Source organism: Globicephala melas, chromosome 19 (genome assembly GCF_963455315.2).
Source record: "Globicephala melas chromosome 19, mGloMel1.2, whole genome shotgun sequence".
Taxonomy (NCBI): domain Eukaryota; kingdom Metazoa; phylum Chordata; class Mammalia; order Artiodactyla; family Delphinidae; genus Globicephala; species Globicephala melas.
The window spans coordinates 33731841-33758237 of NC_083332.1; the positions used below are offsets into that span (position 1 = coordinate 33731841).

The 26397-nt window shown below is 48.1% G+C and overlaps 1 protein-coding gene across 1 annotated transcript in view; it reads left to right on the plus strand.

Moving 5' to 3' along the window:
- Positions 1 to 19868: 19868 nt before the first annotated feature.
- SLC6A2 (solute carrier family 6 member 2) overlaps positions 19869 to 26397 on the plus strand; it is a 36651-nt gene continuing 30122 nt past the window's right edge. The window contains exon 1 of the mRNA XM_030832933.2: positions 19869 to 20157. Coding sequence (XP_030688793.1) covers positions 19884 to 20157 — 274 coding nt within the window. The 5' untranslated portion in view covers positions 19869 to 19883. The remainder of the gene's footprint in view (positions 20158 to 26397) is intronic.

The following is a 26397-nucleotide window of genomic DNA, read 5'->3' on the forward strand; positions in this document are numbered from 1 at the left end:
TTTACTGAGCCAGGGCGGTCACGTGTGTAAGGAACTAGAGAGAGCAGGTCCATTTACTCTTTCAGTATTTCTTTACCTTTTTTCAGGACCAGAAAATGTCCCCAGACTGTTCTTTTGGGGTGTGATTTAGACTCGTCGTTAAAACCACCCTTTGCGCCTGCTGTCCTTCTCCTGCCTGTGAGGAAGGCCTCAGCCCCCCTTCCTCACTGCCCCCTCTTCTCTTCCGGTGACTCCAGGACCTCCTGACCAGGCCTCTGCCCCACCCCTGCCCGCCACTCTGCACACAGTGTTGGACAGACCCTTTCAATACAATTTTGATTGTGCTGCTCACTGTATAAAGGCCTCAGTGGCTTTCTCACTGCATTGAGTAAATGCCATCCTCTTCAGGGTGGCCAAGAAGCAGATTAAAATTAGGCCACCGCCCACCTCTCCACTTCCTCTCCCTTGCCCTTGGCCACACCCCTGGGAGGCACTGCCCCTTGCTGCTAGCTCCCTCCAACCCACACGGTGCTTCGTCTACCTGGGTCATCCCTCCCTGCTCCCTGCCGACCTAGGTCCCTCTCACCTTTTGGTCTCATTGGGGAGGGCTTGGAGAAGGCGTTCCCGAGCACCCAACTAAAGGGCCCTTCCCAGGTTTTCTGAGTTAACCCACTACTCTGGTATTGTCTGCAAGACTTTGTCAGTATCTGTTGATAGCTGATTTAGTTGCTTGTTTATTTCTTTCTAGTCTCCCCCCTGCTTCAGTTTAAGAGGGACCTCATCTGTTTTCTTTATTATTACAATCCTGGCTCATAGAACCGTTCCTGATGTGTAATAGTTGCTCAAGAAATACTTGTGGGAAGGAAGGAAAGAGGGAGGGAGGAAGAACGGGAGAAGAAAAAGAAAGGATAAAGGAAGCCTCTTATATCTACATATACTAGTTGGTGTCTAGCTTGAAGAGGGTAGTAGCTAAAACAAAAGGATTAACTGTGGGTTTTAATGCATTATAAGCAGCAATATTGGGGGGCAGATTTGGGGTGGGGAGCCCTCAGTCTCACCTTCCAGGCAGCCAGCTCTGTGGTCCAGGGGAGGACAGACAGGAGCTGAGGAGGTAAAGGGAGCTGCCAGTGGGGTGCGATGGTTGGATGGAGTGGATGGAGGAGGGGAGAAGTCTCCGCCCTCACAGGTGGGCAGGATCGGCCCTGCCTGGCAGACGTGTGGTGGTAGCATCTGCCATTGTATAAACAGCATCAGGACCAGCCTTGCCCTCAAATAACGTAGAATCAATGAAAGAGCTGGTGGAATGCAAATATTTAGGTCAGAGCGAGGAATATAATTTATTTCCCTCCTTCAGCCCATGAGGTCCTTGGAGACGGGACCCAGGTCTTCTGAAGTTATGCAAATGAAGTATGTCGCTCAAGACCTGGCCTCAGGTGGGCACTGCACACACAACTGAGCTATGATGAAGGTGGCTCAGGAGGGGGTGGGACCTTGTTCCAGGGAGGTGGCATTGCACCAACCTTTGGTGTTCCAGAGGGCAGGACTCATGTGGCTGGACACATGCTACACAAAAGCAGCTGGCTGGCCACCAGCAGAGAAATCTCTTTTAACCGAGAGCGCAGACACTGGACAGCTTGACTAGGGGGCTGGAGCGGGCAGGAGCTTCCCACACTGGAGGCCGAGGAGAGGAAGAAGTGCTCAGGTGTTAGGTAGGAGATGGTAAAGACGGTGGTCTGAGTCCCTGCCACACCGCAGATTATTCTATGATGCCCAGACTAGATCCATTTCCCGCTGATGCCCAAGTGGACACTCGGAGCCATCGGGAGGGTGCTCAGCTCATCAGGGGAAAGTCCATTCCCTACGGCTTTTACTTATAACTTTGTTTGCAGATAGTGAGCCTTTTCTGTCCGGCTCCTCATCCCCATCCTTTCTGCCTGTGACAATCACATTATTTAATTTAGACGAGTGAAGTTACCTTAGATCAATTATACTTATTTTTCCTGTGTAATTTCCAAAGCTTAATATCTCCATTCAGGCCCAGCCTGGGGGACAGGTTGTCTAGCAGAGTCCTAAACGATTTCAGCCCTTAATTCAATTCTACTTTTACCACAGCCCAGGCAGCGAGCATAATTCTTTTATCCCTAAGATGTCTCATTAGCAATAATCTAATAGCACATATTAAAATATAGGTCACTGAGGTGGGCTGCCAAGTGGAAGCCTTGTCATAACTTTGAAGGCTGGACAGCTGTCTTGTTCCCCCCACACGACACACCCCAATCCCAGGCTTAATTCTCAAACAATCAACTCACAAAAACAGTTTACTTTCTGCAGTTCAAGGTTAAGAACTAACCCTGGCTAGAAAATAGTGTTGGTATCTTTTGCCATGGGGTGGGGTGAGGGAGACAGTTCTTGCCAACATGACACAGTAGAAAAGATCTCTGGCCTCTAGCATTTGGAGCTGGGACCCTCATCCCAGTTGTGTCCCGAACTTGCAAAGTGACCTGAGGGTATGACTTTTACTCTCTCGGGCCTCAGTTTTCACATCTGTAAGGGGGGAAGGCAGTGGAGTTAGAGCCATTGTTCCTCTGGCAGTCCAAGTTCAACTCGTTCTTGTGTGCCCTTGATGTTTTCCTTTAAATCAACTCACTCTTCTAAATTAAATACATTTGTTTTAAAAAGGAACTCAAGTATCAATATGAAAAAATCTCAAGAACATTTGCAGAAAGATTCATGCAGAATGATGCCATTTGTATAAATGTTAAACATGCAAAACTAAATACTAGCAAACAGAATCCAACAGCACATTAAAAGGATCATACACCATGATCAAATGGGGTTTATCCCAGGAATGCAAGGATTCTTCAATATATACAAATCAAACAATGTGATAAACCATACTAATAAATTGAAGGAGAAAAACCATATGATCATCTCAACAGATGCAGAAAAAGCTTTCGACAAAATTCAACACCCATTTATGGTAAAAACCCTCCAGAAAGTAGGCATAGAGGGAACTTACCTCAACATAATAAAGGCCATATATGACAAACCCACAGCCAACATCGTTCTCAATGGTGAAAAACTGAAACCATTTCCTCTAAGATCAGGAACAAGACAAGGTTGCCCACTCTCACCACTATTATTCAACATAGTTTTGGAAGTTTTAGCCACAGCAATCAGAGAAGAAAAAGAAATAAAAGGAATCCAAATGGGAAAAGAAGAAGTAAAGCTGTCACTCTTTGCAGATGACGTGATACTATACATAGAGAATCCTAAAGATGCTACCAGAAAACTACTAGAGTTAATCAATGAATTTGGTAAAGTAGCAGGATACAAAATTAATGCACAGAAATCTCTGGCATTCCTATACACTAATGATGAAAAATCTGAAAGAGAAATTAAGGAAACACTCCCATTTACCACTGCAACAAAAAGAATAAAATACCTAGGAATAAACCTACCTAAGGAGACAAAGACCTGTATGCAGAAAACTATAAGACACTGATGAAAGAAATTAAGGAAGATACAAACAGATGGAGAGATATACCATGTTCTTGGATTGGAAGAATTAACATTGTGAAAATGACTCTATTACCCAAAGCAATCTCCAGATTCAATGAAATCCCTATCAAACTACCACTTGCATTTTTCACAGAACTAGAACAAAAAAATTCACAATTTGTATGGAAACACAAAAGGCCCGAATAGCCAAAGCAATCTTGAGAAAGAAAAACGGAGCTGGAAGAATCAGGCTCCCAGACTTTAGACTATACTACAAAGCTACAGTAATCAAGACAGTATGGTACTGGCACAAAAACAGAAATATAGATCAATGGAACAGGATAGAAAGCCAAGCAATAAACCCATGCACATATGGTCACCTTATCTTTGATAAAGGAGGCAAGAATATACAATGGAGAAAAGACAGCCTCTTCAATAAGTGGTGCTGGGAAAACTGGACAGCTACATGTAAAAGAATGAAATTAGAACACTCCCTAACACCATACACAAAAATAAACTCAAAATGGATTAAAGACCTAAATGTAAGGCCAGACATTATCAAACTCTTAGAGGAAAACATAGACAGAACACTCTTTGACATAAATTACAGCAAGATCCTTTTTGACCCACCTCCTAGAGAAATGGAAATAAAAATAAACAAATGGGACCTAATGAAACTTCAAAGCTTTTGCACAGCAAAGGAAACCATAAACAAGACCAAAAGACAACCCTCAGAATGGGAGAAAATATTTGCAAATGAAGCAACTGACAAAGGATTAATCTCCAAAATTTACAAGCAGCTCATACAGTTCAGTATCATAAAAACAACCCAATCCCAAAATGGGCAGAAGACCTAAATAGACATTTCTCCAAAGAAGATATACAGATTGCCAACAAACACATGAAAGGATGCTCAACATCACTAATTATTAGATAAATGCAAATCAAAACTATAATGAGGTATCACCTCACACCAGCCAGAATGGCCATCATCAAAAAATCTACAAACAATAAATGTTGGAGAGGGTGTGGAGAAAAGGGAACCCTCTTGCACTATTGGTGGGAATGTAAATTGATACAGCCATATGGAGAACAGTATGGAGGTTCCTTAAAAAACTAAAAATAGAACTACCATACGACCCAGCAATCCCACTACTGGACATATACCCTGAGAAAACCATAATTCGAAAAGAGTCATGTGGGGCTTCCCTGGTGGCGCAGTGGTTGAGAGTCCGCCTGCCGATACAGGGGACACGGGTTCGTGCCCCAGTCCGGGAGGATCCGACGGAGCAGCTGGGACCATGAGCCATGGCCACTGAGCCTGCGCGTCCGGAGCCTGTGCTCTGCAACGGGAGAGGCCACAACAGTGAGAGGCCCACGTACCGCAAAAAAAAAAAAAAAAAAAAAAAGAGTCATGTACCACAATGTTCACTGCAGCTCCATTTACAATAGCCAGGACATGGAAGCAACCTAAGTGTCCATCGACAGATGAATGGTTAAAGAAGATGTGGCACATATATACAATGCAATATTAGTCAGCCATAAAAAGCTACAAAGTTATTTGTAGTGAGGTGGATGGACCTAGAGTCTGTCATACAGAGTGAAGTAAGTCAGAAAGAGAAAAACAAATACCGTATGCTAACACATATATGTGGAATCTAAAAAGAAAAAGAAAAAAAAAGATATAATTTGTTCTAAAATGTTTGTTCTTGAGCTAGAACCTATATTAGCAACAATTCATGGAAAACCAGCTAGCAAAAAAAAAAAAAAAATGGTTCTGAAGAAACTAGGGGCAGGACAGGAATAAAGATGCAGATGTAGAAAATGGACTTGAGGACACAGGGAGTGGGAAGGGTAAGCTGGGACAAAGTGAGAGAGTGGCATGGACATATATACACTACCAAATGTGAAATAGATAGCTAGTGGGAAGCAGCCACGTAGCACAGGGAGATCAGCTCGGTGCTACGTGACCACCTAGAGGGGTGGGATAGGGAGGGTGAGAGGGAGAGGCAAGAGGGAGGAGATATGGGGATATATGTATATGTATAGCTGATTCACTTTGCTATAAAGCAGAAACTAAAAAAAAAAAAGCAAAACCACACTTTCTGTTGTTTAGACAGGCAAAACTAGTCCATGACATTAGAGGGGAGGAGGGAGGAGATGGTGACGGAGAGGGGGTACAAAGGGGAATTCTGGGGTGCTGGTCATTTTTTTTAAGTATATTCATTATGTAAAAAGTGCACTTGTAATTATTGCACTTTTCTGTATTTTTCTGTGTGTGTTAAGCCTCATAGACACACACACATATATGTAAGATAATTTTAGGAGTATACACATACAATTTTAGTTATATATCCCTATATCTGTCTCTGTATTTATCCATCCATCTACCTATCAATCTATCATCCATCTAGTGAAAACATAGATACATGCTTGGGAATAATCAATATTATATAAGGATGGCGGCAGGCCAGGGCAGGTGGGAGGGAGAGGAATACAATTGGGAAAGAGACTCAGGAACTTCGACCATATTTCTAATGTTTTTATTTCTTAAGTTAGTTAGTTGTTTGTTATAGGAGTGTCTATAATTTTATGTAAGTCTGAGATATGTCATAAGTTTAAAATCATTAAGTAATAAATAATGAAAGAAACTTTATATAATATCAGAAATCAAAAACCACTACCACATGCTATAAATAGATGGTAAGCGTAACAATAGATATTCAATGAGATGAAACGCTGTTATTCAATTGTACTTTGACACTGTTTGGGCTAGAAGGGTCTGATCCTGAGCCCGGCTTCCCCCTGTTGAAATGGGGATCAGTGAAGGAGAGAGAGGTGCTACTTCAATAGTCAGGGTTAAAAGGACATGGTGTTACCAAATGAAATGTTGGAGTTTGGATCAGAGAAAGGTTTATTGCAGGGCCATGCAAGGAGAACAGGTGGCTCATGCCTGAAAAGACCCCAAACTCCTCGAAGGGTTTCAGCAAAGCATTTTTAAAGACAAGGTGAGGGAGGAGCGTGGCTTGTTCTTGCAAACTTCTTGGTGTCAGAATCATTTGTTCTTGTAGCTGTCCATGTAGGTCAGGTCAGGATGTTCCTGTAAACCTCCAAGGAAGAAAATGTTATTCTCTCTGTTCCGCAACTTTTTATCTCTATATGAATGGGAAAGTATTATACCCTTAAAGGTCACGACCTTGAGAATGGGCTGTGCTGTATATTTCAGGCTATAGGCAACATTCTTAACTGGAAGCAAAAGCAATAGAATACAAAGGTTAAAACAGAAGAAACAGATCTAATATGGAGTCAGATTTGTTCTTCTCTATTACAGTGGGAAGGGGGTCACACTTTCTTCCTATATGAGGCAAAGCCACTTAAAGCAGGGGCTACATGGGCCTAAATCATCAACATCTCACAACCCATTGTGCTGCTCTACTTCAAGAAAGGGTAGCGAGGTCCCTCTAAGCCCTGGCTATCCTGCCTTCTAAATGGTTTGGGGAGTGGAGTAGGTCTTGTTAGGAGTGGGCTGGGAGACAGGGAGGCAAAAGTGGAGGGATTATTATTAGTAAAATGATTAGCAATGATTGGCAGAATTGGGAAAGCCTTGAGGAAGAGCCCCCTTCCTCCTGCGACCCCCTTCCCAGGCCTCATGAGTGCCTGGAAAACTGTCAGGCAAACAGTCCCCACCATGTGATTTGTTCTCACGCTGGGGCTCAGCCTGGATGCCTCTGGGAGCCGGGCCCTCACGCCCGGGAGGGGGGCCTCGTCCACCCCGGTACAGCTCTTTAAGCCCCCTCCTGTGCTCCGGGGAGCTGGGGGCTGACTCCCTGCAGTGTGTGTTTATGGGCTTTGATCCTGCTCTTGGGTCACAAAGAATATAACTGCCACCTCCCCTCTCTGACTGCATGTCCCCCATGAGGACAGCAGGTCTGTCCCTCAGTCTCCTAAGGCCACAAGCCCCTCTACCACCCCCTCTCCTCACACTCCCCGGCACACACGCAAGCAGAAATATGCAGTATATTTGCGGGGGTGTCCGAGTGTCTGCACTGACTTCAACTCAACAGCCCCCATCTATGCCTGGGCAGTATGAACTGGCTACCCGGTCTCCTCACAAGGAAAGCAGTGCATTGGAGGGTTAGTATGTGCATTTCTGTGTCCCCTGGAATAAGCAGGGATGACCTAATGATGACCTGTGTTCGACTCTGTCACCCAGAATTCTGCCCAGCCTGGACCCTCCTCCACCAAGACCTCAAAGTCTCGCCAGCCTCCTCATCTCAGCTTCCCTGTCCCTTGTTTCATCCCTTCAGGGTGTGCCCAGACTACCTAGTCTGATAAATGCTCCACAGAGAAGATGTGGCGTGTGGGAAGAGCCCTGGACCACATGTCAGGAGTCAGAGTCTGAGCGCTTGTTCTGTGTGACCCTGGGGGTTGGGGGTGAGGCACGGAAGCTGTGAGTGGGGGGTTCTTCTTCGAGTTACCTGGGAGGAAGGGAAAGGAGCGTGATACAGCACTAAGGAGGGGGGATGCCATCAGGTGGAGAAGACCTGGGTAGGACAGAGGGAAGGGGAGGAGAGAAGAGAAGTAGAAGAGAAACAGGATGGTGTTGGGGCAGGTCCCAGAGGTGGGGGGACATAAGGGACTGGAGTGGAGAGGAGGTAAGCCTTGGAGAGGGAAGGACTCCAGCTCTGAGAAGAAAGGGCCAGAGAAGATGGTGGCTGAAAACAGACAATGCTGGGGTTCAGAACTGCATCAGCCACAGCCTCCGGGTTCCCAGGCAAAAAGCGAGAGGAGCCCTGCTGAGAATGGGAAGCTTGAGTGGGGAAGGGGGAAGGTGAGAAGGTGAGGAGGATGAAGAAGGTGGGGACCAAAGAGGGAGACCCTGAGCCACCAGGATAGAACAATGGTTAAGAACGTGTGCCCTGGAGCCAGCCTAGTTCTAGGTTCAAATCCCACCCTCTGTCCCATCGTACCCATGTGACCCTGGGCAAGGCATTTAACCACTTTCACCATTATTGTTCTTTTTGGAAAATTTTTAAAAATTTTATTGGTTAATACCATTAATTCTTTAATCTGTAAAATGGGGATAATAATAGTGAGTATTATACGAAATAATACTTAGCGTGGTACCTAAAACCAATGAATGGAAAGACTGCCAAATATATAGCAAATGTCTTTTGTGTATTTAGTATGTGCCCAACATGAAGCATTTAGCAGTCATGGTGCATTTAAGCCTTACGAGTACCCTGTGAGGTAAGTACTATGATGAGCACCATTGTATAGAACACTGAGGCACGCATCAGCCCAGGCTGACACAACTAGTAAGAACAGAGCCAGGATTTGAAGCCCCAAGCAGTTAGTATGAAAGCTGAGTGCCACTCTGCCTGCTTGTCACATAAAGGAGGCCAGTGTGTCAGGGGTCTCCCGAGAAACTAGGAGGGGAGGGTGATGGTGTTTACCATAAAGAGGGGCAGAAAATCACTACCCTGAGCCCTGCTCTCTAGTTCCCCTGCCCTTGCCCTAAAACCACTCAGCTTTCATCTTGGGGGTCAAGGGTACAGGCAGAGGAGGAGACGGGCTTCGTAAGGGCGTGCCTCAGGCTGGTGTTTCCTGTCTGTGGTGCACAGAGTGTGGCTACTGCTTGTGCTGCCGTCACTAAGTGGCTTATTAGATTCAGGTTCCTGGGCACGAGGGCGGAGCAGGACCAGCCCAGGCTGGGGGCAGATCCCACAGCCCTTGGCTTCCTTGGGCTGAGGCCTCCTGACAATCACCTTGATGAGGGTGCAGTTCCCACCTCCATCCCCTTGCCCATCCCACACACCTGCTCTGGGGGTTCTATGGCTGCTCCTGGTACCTCTACAACTGTCCCTTAGACAGTGAGCAGGAAGCAGCTCTTCTCCTTCCATGCCCTAGAGGGCACCCGTTCACCCCTCCCAGGGAGAAGACAGCTCGGCCAGGAAGTGGTTGCGAGTTTTTTGCTAAGTGTAGCCAGAGCAAATGGAAGAAGCCCCAGTGCTCGGGAAAGACGGCACTCAGGTAGGGCAAAGCCAGTGTGAATCGCTATAGCCACTCTCAAACTGGGACTGTGCTTATGAAACATATCACTAATACTGGAATTATATATTTTTTTAACAGGAATTAAACATGCCACCGACAGACAGATGCAGATCCACTGAATCTAAATTTCTGGGGCAGGCCCAGGAATCTGCACTTTAAACAATCTGCTAGACTAATGTGAACTGGGAAAGTGGCAAAGAGGCAACAGAACTCTAGGAAGAAGCAGATTACTTTCAAGGACATGACTGTAACTGACGTCACAGAGCGTTGATAAACGAGTCCCTTCCTGTAGTGGGACAATAATAAAACAATCCCATTGATTGTTTTATTTAATAGTTGTGTTATCTCCATTTTACAGGTGGGAAACCTGAGGCTCAGAAACCAAAGTCACTCAGCAGGTAAATGGTGAAGCAAGTTTTGAACCCACCCAGCTTTTTTTTTTTTAAACTCCAAATCCACACTCATAGTTGTTATACCAACCCATATTTGCTACTTCATCCCAGTCTCAGAATTTTTTTTTTTTTTTTTTTTTTTTTTTTTTTTGGCTGCATTGGATCTTAGTTGAGGCACGTGGGATCTTTCGCTGTAGCGCGCAAGTTCTTCCCTGTCGTGCGCAGGCTTCTCTCTAGTTGTGGTGCACGGGTTTTTCCTCTTCTCTAGTTGTGGCGCACAGGCTCCAAGGTGTGTGGGCTCTGTAGTTGTAGTGCGCGGGTTCCAGAGCGTTTGCAGTATGGCGGGCTCTAGATGAGGCGCGCTAGCTCAGTAGTTGCCGTGTGCGGGTTGCCCCACAGTATGTGGGATCTTAGTTCCCTGACCAGGCATGGAACCCGCATCTCCTGCATTGTAAGGCAGATTCTTTACCACTGGACCACCAGGGAAGTCCCCCAGCCTCGGAATTTGAAGTCAGATAGACCTAACTTAAAATTCTGAAGATGATCCCCGCCTCCCACAGATGTGGAGACATTAAAGGTTTTTTTTTTTTTTTTTTTTCTTGGTACGCGGGCCTCTCACTGTTGTGGCCTCTCCCGTTGCGGAGCACAGGCTCCGGATGCGCAGGCTCAGCGGCCATGGCTCACGGGCCCAGCCGCTCCGCGGCATGTGGGATCTTCCTGGACCAGGGCACGAACCCATGTCCCCTGCATCGGCAGGCGGACTCTCAACCACTGCGCCACCAGGGAAGCCCAACATTAAAGTTTTTGAAACAACAGCAAGAAGCAGTAACACATATGCTATACCAGGCACTGTTCTAAGTGCTTTGCATGTATTTATTCATTTAATCCTCTCAACAGTTCTATGAGGTAAGTCCTATTTGGCATCACCATCTTATCCATTTTACAGACGAGGAAACTGAGACAAGGAGAACTTGACCAAGATTTCACAGATAGTAAGTGTGGAGACAAGATTAAAATTCATGCAATATGGCTCCTAAGTTCCTGCTTTTACCCATTCTCCCTCTCCAGACTGCAGAAAAAGGTTAACTTGGTAAGTTTCCGAGGAATAGATATCAGAGGGCCAGAAAGACAAGCGGGGAGGGGGTGGGAAGGTAGCTGTATGTGTATGTATTATGTATGACTAGTGACACCACTGGGGAGTGTCTCCTGATGGAAAAGAAAACAGAACACAGAGACTAGTGGGCAGTCATGTCAGGGATTCTGAGATGGAGTCCATGCAGGAATCTGTAAGTCCCCTAAACCTCTATTTAAAATGCTGTGTACATTAAAAATGACAAATACACAGAGATAAGGAATACTTACCTTGGATAAGAATACTGAATACTGTAAAAAAAAAATGTCAATTCTCCCCAAATTGATCTATAGATTCAATGTAATCACAGTTGAAATTCCAATGGGATTTTTCATGGAACTCAACAAGCTGATTCTGAAATTTGCAGAGAAGAGTTTGCCAAGACACTTCCAAAGAAAAAGAGCTGGAGAGTCTTGCCCCATCAGATGGAAAAACTTATTATATGGCAAAGTTGTTTGTTTGTTTTCCCAGCTTTATTGGGGTATAATTCACAAAAAGCTGTATATATTTAAAGTGTATAACGTGATGGTTTGATATACATATACAACATGATATGGTTACCATAATTAAGTTAATTGACACATCCATCACCTCACATAGTTACCTTTTGTGTGTGTGCGATGAAATATGTAAGATCTACTCTCTGCAAATTTCAAATATACAATAGAGTGTTGTTAGCTATAGTCACCATACCATACTTTAGAGCCCTAGAACTTAGTCACCTTATGACTGAAAGTTTGTACCTGGAAAACAATGTTAATTAAGACAATGTGGTATTGCTTGGACACCGAAAACCGACCAATGGGGCAGAATGAAGAGCCCAGAAACAAACGCAACTGTACAAGGAGACTTGGTTGGTGAGTGAGCATTCTCTGCCAATCAGAGCAGGAAAGATAGAAGTACTTAATGAATGGGCCATGACAGTTTATCAGTGATTCATATGAAAAATAGTGAAGTGGAATCCCTACCTCACACCCTACACAAAATCAACTCCATGTGGATTAACGATATAAATATGAAGGGAAAAACTATCAAAATTTATAGTTTAGGAAAATATCAGGTAGGGAAGTGTTTCTGAAATAAATACATAATGTATTTTAATGCATTGCTGCATTAAAATACATTAAAATGAATAACCTCTATCAAAATCACCATATAGAGAAAAAAGACTTACACAACCAAGACAAGATGTTTGCTACGTAAGTGACAAGTGACAAAGATTTGGGCCCAGTATGTTAAGAACTACTGTGAATCAATAAGAAAAAAACAAGCCAACACAAAATTGTACAGACAACATGTCATCATGTCACAGAAAAAAAGAAACACAGATGACCCACACGTATGTGAAAAGATGGTCCAGGTCATTGGAAGTCAGAGGAATGCATGTTAAAATCACATCTTTTTTTTTGTTTTTTGGCTGCGCCGTGTGGCTTGCAGTATCTTCGTTCCCTGACCAGGGATTGAACCTGGGCCACTGCAGTGCAAGTGCCAAGTCTTAACCACTGGTCTACCAGGGAATTCCCAAAATCACATCTTAAAGATTGGTAAAAAATAAAAGGCAGATAATGCCAAGGGTTGACGAGGATGTAAAGAAATTGCAAGTGAAGAAATAACAGTGTTAGAGTTTCAGCTGGTCCCGCTTTAGAAAATAGTTTGACATTATTTGATGAAGCTGAACAGACACATACTCTGCACGCCAGCACTTCACTAAGTATAGAGCCTAGAGAGACTTGCACATGGGCGTAGGAGCTGTCTGTGCAAAAGGTTCTAGGCAGCATTGTTCAAAATATTTAAAAAACTAGAAACAATCCAAATGTCCTTCAATAGCAGAATGAATAAACAAATTGTTATAATTCAGACAATAGAATGAATATATATAACAGTGAAAATGAGTGAACTACAGCCAACTCCATCATCATGGATGAATCTCAAAAATATTGTATTCAAGCCAAAGGAGTCACAGAACAGTATCTGTAGTATGATTCCTTTTAGATAAAGTTCAAAGAAGGATAAAACTAAACAATATATTGTTAGGAATAGATCCATAGGTGACAATACTGTGAAGAAAAACAAAGAAATTGATGAGTTGCTAAATACAGGAAAGTTGTTACCTTGGAGTGGGGCACACAGGGGCTCATAGGGTATTGGAAATGGTCTATTTCTTAATCCACAGGGTGGGTTCTTGTATGTTCATATTATTGATACTTAAACTATAAATTGCTCATATATTTTTATACACTTTTTCTTATGTATGAGAAATTTCACACTAAATTTTAAAATACCATGTGTACGTGCATATTTCTGGGAGAGTCCACATTCATCAGGTTATCTAAGGGGTGTCTGGTCTTCTAACAGAGTACACCTGGGCATGAAGGTTTCTGTGGTCCCATCCTGCTCTGATATTCATCCCCATGATGGACAGAGGCCTTGTGTCAGCCTGATTATGGCTCATCCTGGTCAGCTGACCTCAACCCCCCTCTGCCTTGGAACAGGACATAAACCAGGTGTGAGTCCTCTGTCCCCATAACTCACGTGACCACCTCAGGCCAAAGGATGTATTTGGTGGCTCATGCAGAAGAGGGAGGTCCTCCTTTCCTCCCAGGAGACTGAGTTCCTTTGCCTCGAACACCTCCTTTCCTTTCTCCTTCTGCAGTTCCAGTCCTGACATAACTTCTGTCTCTTTCTTCTTCCTACTGTCCCTCCCCATCTTGCTGATGGACTTGGCCCTCACCAAAAAGCCCGAAAGCAGCAGAGCAGGAGTCAGAGCCCAGGGTGCTGACTCCCAGCCTTGTGCTTTTTCTGCCACCCCACCTGCCAGTGCCTCTGTCCATCCCATAGAGGGTCACGAGGCTTGGCCGGGCTTGTGTTGGCAAATCCACAAAAGGATGGTTTACTCATTCATCCATCTCACCCGTGGAAGGGCTTCGGATTCTATTCTGAATGAGATGGGAGCCACTGGAGAGAGGGAGGAATAGCATCTGAACTCGCTTCCAAATGGTCTTCCTGGTGGCTGTGTAGAGCTTAAACTTCAGGGGGCAAAGGGAGAAGTGAGGGAGGCCATTCAGAGGTTGCCACAGTAATCCAGGTGAGGGATGACATAGCCTGGAACAGGGTGGCGACCTTGGAGGTGTGGAGGTGGGATCTGATTCGGAGCCAACAGAGTTTGCAGTAGGATTGGTTGTGGGAACGTGAGAAAGAGGACTCCAAGGTTTTTGGCCTCTGAGGCTCTACAAGGAAAAATATGCCATCGCCTGGAATGAGGGAGGTGAGGAGGAACAGGTGTGCATGCAGGTCAGCAAGGGGGCACCAAGAATTCTATCTTGGACATGGGAGTTCCAGGTGCCGTTTACTACCCGTGTGGAGATGTCGGTCTGTATTTAGATCCAGGCAGGGGATGTAAATGGTTGTATCCATTGTCAATGATGGATAGACGCTCTTTAATGCCTGTGCCCAGATGTGGTCCCAGGTTGGGGAGGAGTTCCGTAGAGAAGAGTCCTTAGACTCTTCTAACCCAGATGAGTCCCATCGGGGTAGGTTGGAAGCCTCAGGGGCACCTGGGGGACTTTAGTGGGAGGTGTCCTGAAGGAGACTGATTTCAGCTCCTAGGGGTCTTTTACTGAGGACACTTTTTTGCTATTTGTAAATGCAGTTTAACCTATATCCATGACCAATGACGCAGGGCAGGTCAGTGGCAAGGACATCAGTCTAACGCCCCTGATCAAAAGATGAAAAAAAAGAAAAACAGAAACAGAAAGAAAGAAAGAGAGAGAGAGAGAGGGAGGGAGGGAGGGAGGCAAGGAAGGTGGGAAGGAAGGAGCGAAGGAGGAAAGAAGGAAGGGAGGAAACGTACAGACGAACCTCTCCTCCTCTCTGGCCTTATTTTCCTCATCAGTGCAATAGAGGTGCAGGTTCTGATAGTATCCTCAGGACACTTCCAGGACTGAGCCACTTGGATTCCAAATAACCTCCAGACCAGCCTTTGTGTGTCAGGGTCTTGGTGTCTGCAGGGAGATGGCCAGAGCTGGGCTGACAGCACCAGCCATCACCTTGTGCCCATGGCCTGTGTCACCAAGTGCCGTGGTAAGTGGAAGTGACGCCTCCCCAGGGATCCCGGTAGCTCTGATAATGCTCCAGTCGCCTGCCCACCCACTTGCCCTCAGGCCACCTGGAGGGGCAGGAGGCAGGGCACAGAGAGAAGCCACATGGCCCCATGGCTCTTGGAACTGAGGGCAGGGAGTCTGGGCCAGAGATGGAGAGAGATGTCTTCCCCTTCAGCACAGCCGCGGGCTGGTATCCTCACTGCTGTCCTCCAGAAGTCTCTGAAACCACAAAGTGGAACCCTCAGGACTTGCTGGCGGCCCCTCCAGTGATGTGCATGTATGGGAGGGTGTCTCCCTCCATCTCTGTAGTGAACACTTCCACTGCCTCACCAACACCACTCGTCATCCTCTATTCCTGCCAAAGCAGACCTGACCCACAAGCTTCCTACTGCCCGTACCTGGGACTCTGATGGGAGACTTTTTCTGGCAACAGGAGCTCGCTCAGCCCACACACCAGACAGGCTGGGAATGCTGGGAAGTTAGCACCCTTCCAGAGAAGGCTGAAGGGAGCAGCCTTCATGGACAAATACTCCAGCTTCCTTGCCCAGGGATGGGACAACTCCGAGGCACGGTCAATGCTGTCTCCCAGAAGTTCCCAGCAGACTGACCAACAGCTGCCCACAGCCGTAACTGCTTTTTTGTTTTTTTAACATATTTATTGGAGTATAATTACTCTACAAATGGTGTGTTAGTTTCTGCATTATAACAAGGTGAATCAGCCATACATATACATATATCCCCATATCTCCTCCCTCTTGTGTCTCCCTTCCACCCTCCTTATCCCATCCCTCTAGGTGGTCACAAAGCACCGAGCTGATCTCCCTGTGCTATGTGGCTGCTTCCCACTAGCTATCGATTTTATATTTGGTAGTAACTGCTTTTTAACGTCCCCTCTGTTGGGTTCCTTCCCTTTCTTACCTCCTCCCTCCTCTATCAGTGCTTCCAGTATCCCCTCCTAAATAAACGTCTTGAATTCAATTCTTTGTTTCAGGTTCTGTTTCTGGAAGAACCAACAGAAAAAACCCCAACCAAACCCAGCCAACAATTGAGATCTCACCTAGTTCTGTTGTGCACACATTTCTGGAGTGCAAGCTATGTAACAGGATATATCAGGTACTGTCCTTTTCCCTAGTAGGGAAGTCACACAGATAAAGTACTAGGCAAAAATACAAAGCAATATAATGGGGGAGTTTACTCTATTGTGGGAGGTGGTTATCGGGGAAGGCTTTACAGTGGAGGTGACATCTGAGGTTTTAAAGGATGAATAGGAGTTCTCCAGGTAGACAAGAGGAAGATGGACAGCCTACTTAAAAATCCAGAAGTGTAAAAAGGCACAAGGTGTCCAAGGAACCATTAATAGTTGAGTATCTCTCATGTTGCTGGAGAATAAAGCACAATTTGGAGATGGTAAAGGAATTTTAAGAAGAATGAGGAGAGAATTGGAATAGCAAGAGATGTGGTTAAATAGGCAGGCAGAATCTTGTCTGAACAGCTGAAGGTGTTTTGATATTATTTTGGAAAGATTGGAAGATTTTAAGAAATTATCTTTTTTCTGATTGCATAAGTATCAAATGCTCATTGTAGAAAAGTTGTCAGATAAAGAGAAGTATAAAGAAGAAAATAAAATTACCTCAAATCCAGGGTTAATTAAATCACGTTGATGTGTTGTTGTCTCTCAGAGGAGTTTTATGCAGAAGAGTGAGGTGATCAGATGAGTTTTAGAAAAGGCTCTGGCAGCTGGTGAATATCATGTGGCTGGAAAGATACCGGACACAGGGTAACCAGCGAGGAGGCTGCTACAGTGGAAGGCGATGGGTGGGGACCCTCTGTGGGGATGCTGCAGCAGTGGGAATGGGGCTTCGTAGCAGATTTAAAGGTGGGATTCTCAGGACCAGTTGGATGGGACATGGGGTAGAAGAGAGGAGGGGAACATGACTCCCAGAGAGATTCTGAGTGTCTCCATCCATAAGCTGGTGGAGGAGACACAGGCTGGGAGCCAGGAGACCTGGGTTCTCATTTCAACTCTGTCACTTCCAACCTGTGAGACTTCACAGCCACAGTTTCCTGACCCCCAGATTGGAAAGATGATTCCATTCCTGCTTTCCTCACAGGCTTATCAAAATGGTCCGCGGGTCAGAGGAGATGAACGTCCTTGATGGGTGTGGTTCCAGGCTTTCCTCCTGAAACCTCCTCCTTTCTCTGACCATCAGCCTCCAGAAGGCCAAGGCTGACCCACCACCCCACTATTTTTCCCTTTCTCTTCTCTCTGAATCCTTCACAGAGGACATCTCTCATGCTGGTCACCCTGATGAAAATGCTCTAAACACCCTCATGCACCACCATTAATTCATTCACCTTATATAACTGATGCCCTAGTATGTTCCAGATATTAGGAATATGGTAGTGTATAGGACAGCCAAGATCCCTGCCCCCATGGAGCTCAAAAGCCACCAAGAGGAGACATATAATAGATAAACAAATTTTAAAATTTGGATAGTGATGTAATGAAAGGAATAAAATAGGATGATAGGGTGATGTGATAGAGAGTGGGCATACACTTTAAATTTGAGTGGTCAGGAAGGGACCACTGAACTGAGACCTGAACAACTCAGGCAGAGGAAACAGCAAGTGTAAAGGTCCTGAGGTGGGTTTGAGCTTGGAATGTTTAAACAAAAGAAAGGTCAGTGTGCCTGGGCTTATTCAAACTCCTACTTATCCTGCTTAAGAGTTGTCACCTCTGTGAGGCCTTCTTGGATCACCACCCCACCCCTTACTCGCTAATTCAGCTGCGCCCAATTTCCACACCCTTGTGGTCACAACTAATTCTGACCACGCTGATTTGTGATCAACTCTTTGCACACTGGACTGAGAGCTCCTTAAAGCCAGGGACTATCTCCATAGCTCCACCAGCCAGCACGCTTCAGGCATATAGCAGGTGATCAGCATCTACTGATGAATGAATAAATTAACCAACAGGTAAACGAGTGAATGAATATCAGGTCCAAATGGCTCACTCCTTTACTTGTTTAAACTCGCCTTCTCAAGTTCCCTGGTCACACTACAACTGCACCCTCCCCCCACACAGCACTCCCTATCCTCTCATAGTACAGATCACCTTCTGATATACTATATGATAATGTGTTTACTTGTTATGTTTCTTGTTTTCCCCTGACTCCCCATGACAGATTGTAAACACCATCATGTCAGGGATTTTTTTTTTTAAGAGATTTTTGACTGAGTTGTCCACTAATGTGTCTCAAGAGCCTAGAACAGTGCCTGGCACATAAAAGGCATATGTAGGAACACGTGAGCAAAGGGGTGCATGAATGGGTGAACAGATGAATGAATAGCGACTCTAATCCTCATACAACAGGGGTCACAACCTCAAATCCCTTGCTAGCCTGCCCATAACAAACAGACGAAGGAGTAAGTGCCCAGTTGTGACCTTTCAATTCGAGCCAGCTAAACAAAACCCACCCAATGGCCTGCAGGCCCTCAGTGTGCCTTCCTAGGCACTGAACAGAACATTCCCATTTTGTTGGTGGAGAAACTCTGGCCAGGTGGTTTAAGTGGCCTGCGGCGGATGACAGAGCTGGTACTGAACCGTCGTTGATCTCCCCAGTCTTTTCCCCGTCCCCGCGACTTAGATACTATTTCTGAGAGTCTCGCTCTCTTCCCGTAGTCAGAGGTCAGAGCCTGGTGCCCCCAGGAGCTGAGTCTGGTGTCCCAGTGCGTGCTGCAACGGGAATGGGCGCCCGGGTCCCGTGAGTCGCCGGGAGCGGGACTCCCGCCGTCCCCCGAGCCGCGCCGCGCTCCCGCCCCTGCCCATCCCCGGCCGCGCTGTCAGTCTCCATTAGCGCTAACAGGCTCCAGACAGAGCGGGCCCGGCGCTGGGTTAATGCAATCGGCGCGTTACCTGGGGCGCAGGCTACATTACCAGCCCGGCCCCCGCCCGGCGCGGTCAGAACCAGCCAGCGTGAGCCCCGCCGGCCGCCCCGCGCTTTCAGCGCTCCTCAGGCCGCGCCCGAGCGCCACGCGGCGGAGCCCAGCCCCAGCCCGCGCCCCACAGCCTGGCGAGGCGAGGCGAGGCGAAGCGAGGCGGGTCCGGAGCAGGCAAGGCAGAGCGCACGGCAGCCGGGATCCCGTCGCCGCCGAACGCGTGAGTGCGCCCTGCGCGCGGAACCGAGCTAGGTGTGCCGGGGAGGCCCAGGTTGGGATGCGCAGAGGTAGGGTGCCAGCGAGTTTGAAGTGCAGAGGTAATAAGTGTCCGGGGAGACTCCTGGGGCTCTCGGACGTGGCTCAGACCCGAGCCGAGGGTAGGGGGCAGCCAGCTGCACCCGGCCGGGTCACCGCCCTGGGAAATCTCTGCCTGGACGTGTCCAAACTCCGCCGTTTGGGGACAAGAGAGAGCGGGTGAATGAGGGAAGAGCTGCGGGGTGCCTAGCAGGATCCCTAGGGCGGCAGGGGTGGTCTCCACCTCGAAGTGCCGTCCCAGTCGGGCGCCCCACTGCCTCTGCTTCCAAATTTTTCCAACAGACGCGCGCCCTTTTCTAGGAACCTTGCGTCCGCTCAGCGCGCGCCGACCACAGTATCCCGGCGCTCCCGGGAGGCCTCGGGAGGCGCAGGCAGGGTGGAAGGGCCCAGTGACCGCATCTTTTCCTTTTATTCCAGCAGAGTCTCGGCGTGCTCCCAGTATCGCCGACTCCCCTCTCGCCAGCCGCACCCATGCTTCTGGCGCGGATGAACCCACAGGTGCAGCCTGAGAACAGCGGGGCGGGCCCGGGGTCGGAGCAGCCCCAGCGGAAGCGCAAAGCTGCAGAACTCTTGGTGGTGAAAGAGCGCAACGGCGTCCAGTGCCTCCTGGCATCCCGCGACGGCGACGAGCAGCCCCGGGAGACCTGGGGCAAGAAAATCGACTTTCTGCTGTCGGTGGTCGGCTTCGCCGTAGACCTGGCCAACGTGTGGCGCTTCCCCTATCTCTGCTACAAGAACGGCGGAGGTGAGCCCCCTGACGGGCTGGGGGTTTGTACTTGGGAGGCTACCTGAAGTCCACAGCGGTGGCCGGGAGAGGAGCTGGGATACACACGGGAGGAGAAGAGGAGGCGGAAGGGCAAGTCTGGGACGCAGGAAGGGACTGGATAGGGCTCACGGAAAAAGGAGTCCCCTGTGGAACAGAGAAATCGAGGCATGACTTTGGACGGTGATAGGCGCATGCGTGGAAGGACCAGGTTGGGTGAGGAACTCTGACTTTTTGATGGTCCGCAGGAAGGGAGGTGGAGAGCTCTTGACTGGGCGCCAAAAGTGCCCACGGTGACCCAACTCCAGCGCTCCAGGTTTGATAAAGGACTTGGGTACCCTGAAGGCACTTGGGAGGCCCTGCTCCCTTGGGGACAGAAACCCTGGAACAGAGACGCATAAAGAGAAGCTAGTGGCAGAGAGAACTCCACTCTCGGGTTGGTGGTCCTTTGGCTGGAGGGACCAGAGCACACAGCCTAGGCGGGATTGCATCAGTGGGTACCAAGAACTGGCCTGGTCCTTGAGACAGGAGGCCTGGGTGATTGGGATGAAGCGTCTACCTGCTGGGGTCCTGGCCACGTTGCAGGGTGGAGAGGGAGGAAGGTCTGGAGGAGACCCCAGTCCAGCAACCAGGCTCTCTCCCCCTCCCCCTGCTGGGTGACCGATTACTGTCTGCCCTGGGATGAGAGCCTTGAAATCAACTATAGCCTACTCAGGGGGCAGAGTCCTGGGGGAAGCAGCCCAGGGGGCAGGATCCTGGGGCCTAAAGCCCTAACTCCTTCCTGAGAGCTTCTGCCCAAACCACCCCAGACCTGCCCCCTTTGCTGGGATGAGCTCAGGAGTACCCTGTAGAGAGCCTGGGAAAATGACCCAGAGAAAGAAGTCGGCAAAGGGGTGGCCACCAGCAACCGAAACACTTTTCTATCCACTGGGCCATCTGCCTGGCAGGGGCTCTGGCTCAGGACTCCAGGGGGTCAGAGGGAGGTAGGGTGAGGGTTTGGAGCTGGAGGGAAAGCTCATGACCTTGTTCCATAGGGTCTGGGCCCCTGCTGATTGCTTCAGTGTGTACTCTGGACACTTGCTTTGGGTGAGGAATGGAAAACAGATGATCCAGAGGTGAAACTTTTCCTCGTTTGACTGCTGCATCTTCTCAAGAGTTTCTGGTCAGGTTTAAGTATTCTGGCCCTTTGGACTCAAGGAGGGAGGAAATGCAGATTCTCTGTATTTTTAGCAGACAGGGAGACGAGGAATGAAAGACAGACTAAGAAAACCTAGGACACTCTGTCTAGCATGTCCTCCATGACTGTCCGAGGCTGCGTGTCCCTAGACAGCAGAAGCTTCTGTCATCAATCAGCAATACTGATTGGGTTCCTCTTGGCATGAGCTACAGTGCTAGGCTCTGCAGGGGTCACCTAGATGTATTAACCACCACTTCTGCCTGCCAGGAGCTCTAGTCATCTAAGGGCTTCATTGTCATGCACTACCCATCATTTCCATTGTTATAAGTATCTGTTGAAACTAAAAGCACCCCAGATGGCCAATTGAACACATCAGCTAGATGGATATTCTGGGGCTTTCACTGACACTGTCCGCTCACTTGGCCACCGCCACCAACTGAGAGCGCCTGCTGTATGCAAGGTAGTCTGTACCAGGCGCCCAGGGCACCAAACACAGCACATTTGTCACACGTTCCAATTTTTAGGTGAAGTTGGCCAGAAGCTCCCTCTCCTAGGCTTGCTAGCCCTGCACATCACCCATCCTGAGTCGTTGAGTCATTTGTCTCTTTGTGAGTCTGTCTTCCAAACAGACGGGGGTACATTGAGAGCAGAGACTGTGGCTTTTTCATGCCTGTATTTCTAATGCCCAAGATAAGGGCTAGATCCTGGCAATGTGGTAGAAGGTGCCCGACAAACTTCTGTTGAATGAAAAAAATGAATGAAATGGTTCAAGCCCTCAGAGACCTAATGCCTACCCAGGAACAGCAGAACCCCCAACTCCACCGGCAGGAGCTAACAAAGTGAGGCAGCCTGTGCTGGTGGGAGGCGGGGTTGGCACCTAGAGATCAGAAGCCCTGGCTGTGGAGTCCTGGGTTCCAGCTTCTAGCTGTGTGACATTGGGCACCTCTCCAAGCCTCTGTTTCCTCATCTGTCAAATGGAAACAATGGTGTTCAACTCAGAGGGTTGTTGTGAGGACTCAATGTGATAATGCTGTGGAGGGCCTGGCATGAAGTACGGCCTTAGTAAAGATAGCTGCCACCTCTTATTCACATCCTTGCGATGATGCGCGAGATGGATGGGAGAGGTGTCATGTGCTCTAAAGGCCTGAGGAGAGGCTGCTTAGGAAAGACTCAGAGGAAGTGAGCTGTGTGGTTGGAACTCAGCTCCTTGGGACGGATGGAGCGCGGACAAGCCTGGGGAAGGGAGCAGGTGTACTAGTTGCTCAAGAATGCAGGAGGGATGGTCTCTGAGATTAGGAGTGCAGACTGGCTGAAGGGCAGGCCGGGAGAGATAAGGGTGGAGAGGCAAGTTGGGGCCAGGCTATGGAGACCGTGGCTGGCAGGCTACGGGGTGGGGAGGTTATACGAGTGAATTTCCATTTCTGGCTAGGATGTCTACGGCTGGCACAATGGAGCAGTGCAGTCCCACATCTCAGAGTCTGAGGTGTTCTTACTCTGCACCCCTCCAGGGGATGCTCGGCTGGCTTCTTCTGGGCTTTGTCTCTGCTGAGACCTCCTGGCTGCTCCTTGTGGATCAGTTCTCATCCAGCAATTATAAAGTCAGGCCTAGAGATGGGCAAGCAGGTTGGCAGGTGGATATCCTGTAATTCTAGAAGCAGCCCAAAGACCCAAGTTCAAATCCCATCTCTGTCACTCTCTCTGAGCTCAAGTTCCCCGCTACAGCTGGAGGTGAGCTTGGATGACCCCCAAGATCCGTCCCTCTCCAACGCCTGGCTCAGCACTGCACCCAAGCCAGGACTCACGCACCCTGTTATTTAACAGGCTGTGTTCTCTTCTGGTGCCAATATTAACACGGTAACCTCCAAGTCCAGCTGTTCATGCTGGCCCAGTCTGGAGGATGTTTTGAAATGATAAAAGTGCCAATAGTTTAGGCCCCTGGCTAATATATTTTTTTTTGGCTAATATTTTTTGAATGAGTTACTGAGAAAGATCAACCTGTCCGAACATCTTCCCATAAGCCAGCTGCTGGGATGCACGGGGGCAAGTGGCTTCCTTCCAGCCGGGAAAGCCACTCTTGGAAATTCCAAGGCTTTGTTCAGAACCTTCTCAAACAGGGAGGCGGTGTCAGTGGGGCTCTTTCCAAGGTGCTCCGCTCCTGTGGTCTTGGGCCAGGCCTGTGTTGGTCCCCAGGGAGGAGTGGACGGATCCATCGAGTCCCCGTGTCTGTCTCCTTGCCATGGAAGAGGCCACTCTGAATTATCCTTTGTAAATGAACGCTTCTGTTTGAGATGTGTCCGGCTGACAGCTCTGAGCTGTCAGAGAGATGTCCTTTAAGTTCAGACAGACCTGAGTTTGAATCTGAGCCTGACACTTCCCAGAAGTGTGGCCTCGGACAAGGCACTCGTCCTTTTTGGACCTCAGTTTCCATGTGCAGAAAAGGAAGGTGACTGCCTCTCCCCGCAGGGTGATATGACATTAGATATAATATAAGCAAAGTACTTACAACAGTGTCTGACACGTAGTAGGGGCTCAATAAATGAAGTTGTTGCTGTTATTTTTATTGTTCAATGATTTTTAACTGCTAGACCCGGGCTAGAAACAGGAGTAGGCTGGGGTCCTGATTTTGGAGCAGATTTGATTCTAAGAGGAAGTTAGAAGGGATATAAGGCTGGAAAGTGATCACACTTGGGCCTGGGGTTTCTAACAGCCTAACCTTATCCCACTGTTTTTTCCCTACCTGGAAAATGGGGATTAACATTCCTATATGGGGTCCCATGAGATATGTAGTTCTGGGTCCCAAATGGGGTTCCCTTCCTTCCTCAAGTGAGCTCAGGGTCTCAGGTACCCACAGACCTTCGGGAATCCTCTTGGCCAAAATATCTGGGGTTCTTGAGGTCAAGTAAGAGGCGGTGACGGGTACAAAAGGCAGGAGTTTGCAAACTCATCGCCCTCGCGTTGGGCCTGGCTGCAGGGGGCCATCTACACCCTGAGCCTGCCAAGCCCGAGGCTGATGGTTCAGCTCAGATGTACATGAGCCAGCCAGCTGGTATGGCCCTTCGGCTAACAAGTTTGCAGGAAGGAGGCATTCATCAGGGGCTGGAGCTGAGACTGTGATCTGGCATTACCGGCATGATTTGGCCCATTGCTCTGAGCTGGCCAAAAAGATCTAGAGGGACTGTTTTCAACAAGGTGGGATTTCATAGGGGTAAATGTTACATCCTGCCCTGTGATCCCAAACCCAACTGCCTAAGTAAGGATTAGGCCGCAGCACAAGTGGAGAAAGGCCCCGGGGCTTTCATTAGCTGCAATCCTCTGTGTGAGTCACTGCCGGGATCCATTTATTTAACAAAAAAACCCCACTTACTAAATGCCTGTCATATGCCAGGAATATAGAGGTGAGCAAAAGGCAATCCCTGCCTTTAGGGAGTTCATAGTCTATTACAGATATTCTACAAGTTAACGTCATTTTCAATTCTGTTATTGGAGGTACTATATCCCAAATCCGGGAGGTGAGGTTCCACTCTGTTCTTTGTGAGTTATATTTCCTTCTCTAATATAGTTCTGACCATTCCAAACACCCTGTAATTTGTTCCTCTTAAAGAGACCAGGAAGGAAGAGGTGGGAAACCAGAATCTTCGAGGAGCTTCATTAGTAAGAATCAAGTCAGATCCTGCAAAGTTGACACGGAGGGAGAATTGTCACAGGAGGGGTAGCCTCAACTCCAATTTCCCTGAATTTCACCCCCACTGACCTCCTTAGAGGGGCGGGGTTTAATCTACCAGAGGAGCAAGCATGTTTCCTCATTGCAACTGTCCTTCTCTCAGAACTAGAGATGTGTGATGGCAGGACATGCTTCCCATTTACAGAGCACCTCAGTGCCAGGGACCTCACCTCCGTTATCTCTAATGATCACAGCAAACCAGTGATGCAGGTATTATCCCCCCTTACAAAGGGGGAACCAAAGCTCAGAGAAGTCACATTGGCTCGAGGTCACAAAGCCATAAATAGCATGGTTGGGGGCCAGGATTGCCTCAGATCGAGGCAAGGGGTAACAGGAAAACTCCGTTTTTGTACACATTCTACCGTCTTTTGACACCAAATATGTGGGGTTTTTCTTAACACCAACCCATCCTCCAACTTTGGGGTGGGTGTCCTACCGTTCAATTCTGACACCACCTGGAGTTAGTGCAGACCCCACAGGTTAGGGCTCAGTCTCACAAGAATTCTCTCACTTCACAGGCCAGTCACAAGGGTCAAGATGTCACCTGTGCTTCTGACCAACCGGCTATAATCAGGGGTTCCCATGATCCCCTCTGCAGGTTTGATAATTTGCTATAACAGCTCACAGAACTCAGAGAAACATTTGCCAGTTTGTTATAAAGGCTATTATGAAGGGTACATGTAAACAGCCAGGTGAAGATGTACACAGGGGGTGAGGTATGGAAGGTTCCTGGGTGCAGGAGCGTCTGAGCCCGTGGAGTTGGGGTGCACCACCCTCCCAGTATGTGCACGTGCTCGCCAGTGCATCAGTCCGGAAGCTTTCCAAACCCCCTACGTTTGGGATATTTATGAAGCCTCCTCACAAGGGCATGATCGATATTAACTCAATCTCTAGCCTCTCTTCCTTCCCTGGAGGGTGGGCGTGGGGCTGAAAGTCCTAAGCCTCTAATCATGGCTTGATCTTTCTGGGGACCAGCCCCCATCTAGAAGCCCACCAAGAGTGGCTTCATTAGAAGAAAAGACACTCCCATCACCCAGAAAATTCCCAGGGATTTAGGAGCTCTGCGTAAGATGCTCCTGTCACCCCCATCACGCAGGAAGTTACAAGGGTTTTAGGAGTTCTGTGTCAGGAGTCCAGAGCAGAGACAGGGGGTCTGCCCTGGGCCCTGTGCCCTGATCTGCCCTCCTCTCTGCCTCCCCCACGCCAGGGCTGAGAGGGCCTGCCCACCCAGAGCACTGATTCTAACCCCCATCAAACTCCAGGTACCTGGACTCCGGAATTCCCTGCCCAAACACTCCAACATCCACCCACCCCAGTCTACAAG